At 48.6% G+C, this 949-nt stretch overlaps 1 protein-coding gene across 1 annotated transcript; it reads left to right on the top strand.

Annotated features, from left to right (window-relative positions):
- Positions 1 to 607: 607 nt before the first annotated feature.
- PHALS_11014 (uncharacterized protein) lies at positions 608 to 885 on the top strand (the record flags this gene model as incomplete). Its single annotated transcript, XM_024726537.1, has 2 exons — positions 608 to 631; positions 694 to 885. The coding sequence occupies 2 exons, from the start codon at positions 608 to 610 to the stop codon at positions 883 to 885; spliced, it is 216 nt and encodes a 71-aa protein (XP_024577204.1).
- Positions 886 to 949: the final 64 nt, after the last annotated feature.

A 949-nucleotide genomic window follows, 5' to 3' on the forward strand; every position in this document is an offset into this window, starting at 1 on the left:
AAAGCAGGATGCCAAGTCGTCCACCGGAGCTCCATTTCGCCTGTCCAAAGTGGAGCAAAAAGCTCTGGATAACTTTGTGAACGACTTGGTGAAGAAAGGATGCGTGGAGATTTCGAGTTCACCCTGGGTCTCCAACATTTTCGGCGTTCCAAAGAAAGATCCGACAACGACAAGTTTCCGACGAGGCTTGAATGGATCAGTTCTGCCGATCCAGCGATACCAATACGCTGGGTAATTGACTACCGACCCGTCAACAGTCAAACCAAAGTCCCAAAGATTCCGCTTCCTTATATCGAAGAGCTCTTCGACAAGATGCAAAGTGCAAAGATCTTCTCGGTTATCGACTTGGCATCCGGGTATCACCAGATGCGAATGAAAGAGAATAGCAAGCAGTATACCGCGTTCAGGATGAATAGCGAAATTTATCAGTAAAAGGTTGCTCCCATGGGTCTCGCAGGAATGCCAGGCACATGGACAAGACTCATGCGGACGCTGCTGTCAGAGCTGAAATTCGTGGTTGACTGTCTGGACGACATTTGTGTGTTTTCAAGCTGTTTCGACGACCATCTGCAGCATTTGCGCTAAGTGTTTGCGAGAAAACAAGGTAATGTCGTCGCAGACGCGCTGTCACGTCCGCCACTTGCCACCGAGCCTACTCCAATTCGTGATCAAAAGGTTTTCCTGGGGGAGAAGGTCAGTCCATCAGGCTCACAAGTATCAACCGGAACCAAGCAAGCCTTTATCCAACAAGGAACCTTCATGCAGAACAACGTGATAAGCTTTGAAGACTCGGACACGATCATCACTGCGCACAAGAATTTTACGAGAAGGACAGCTCCTTCAGAGACGTCTTCCGAGGCGATCGACAGGACAAGAGATTTGTGAAAATCAACGGACTCATCTACTTGAGCAGCGACAACAAATCCAAGAGACTTTGCATTCCAGACGT

This window comes from Plasmopara halstedii, assembly GCF_900000015.1.
Source record: "Plasmopara halstedii genome assembly, contig: Scaffold_525, whole genome shotgun sequence".
Taxonomy (NCBI): Eukaryota; Oomycota; class Peronosporomycetes; order Peronosporales; family Peronosporaceae; genus Plasmopara; species Plasmopara halstedii.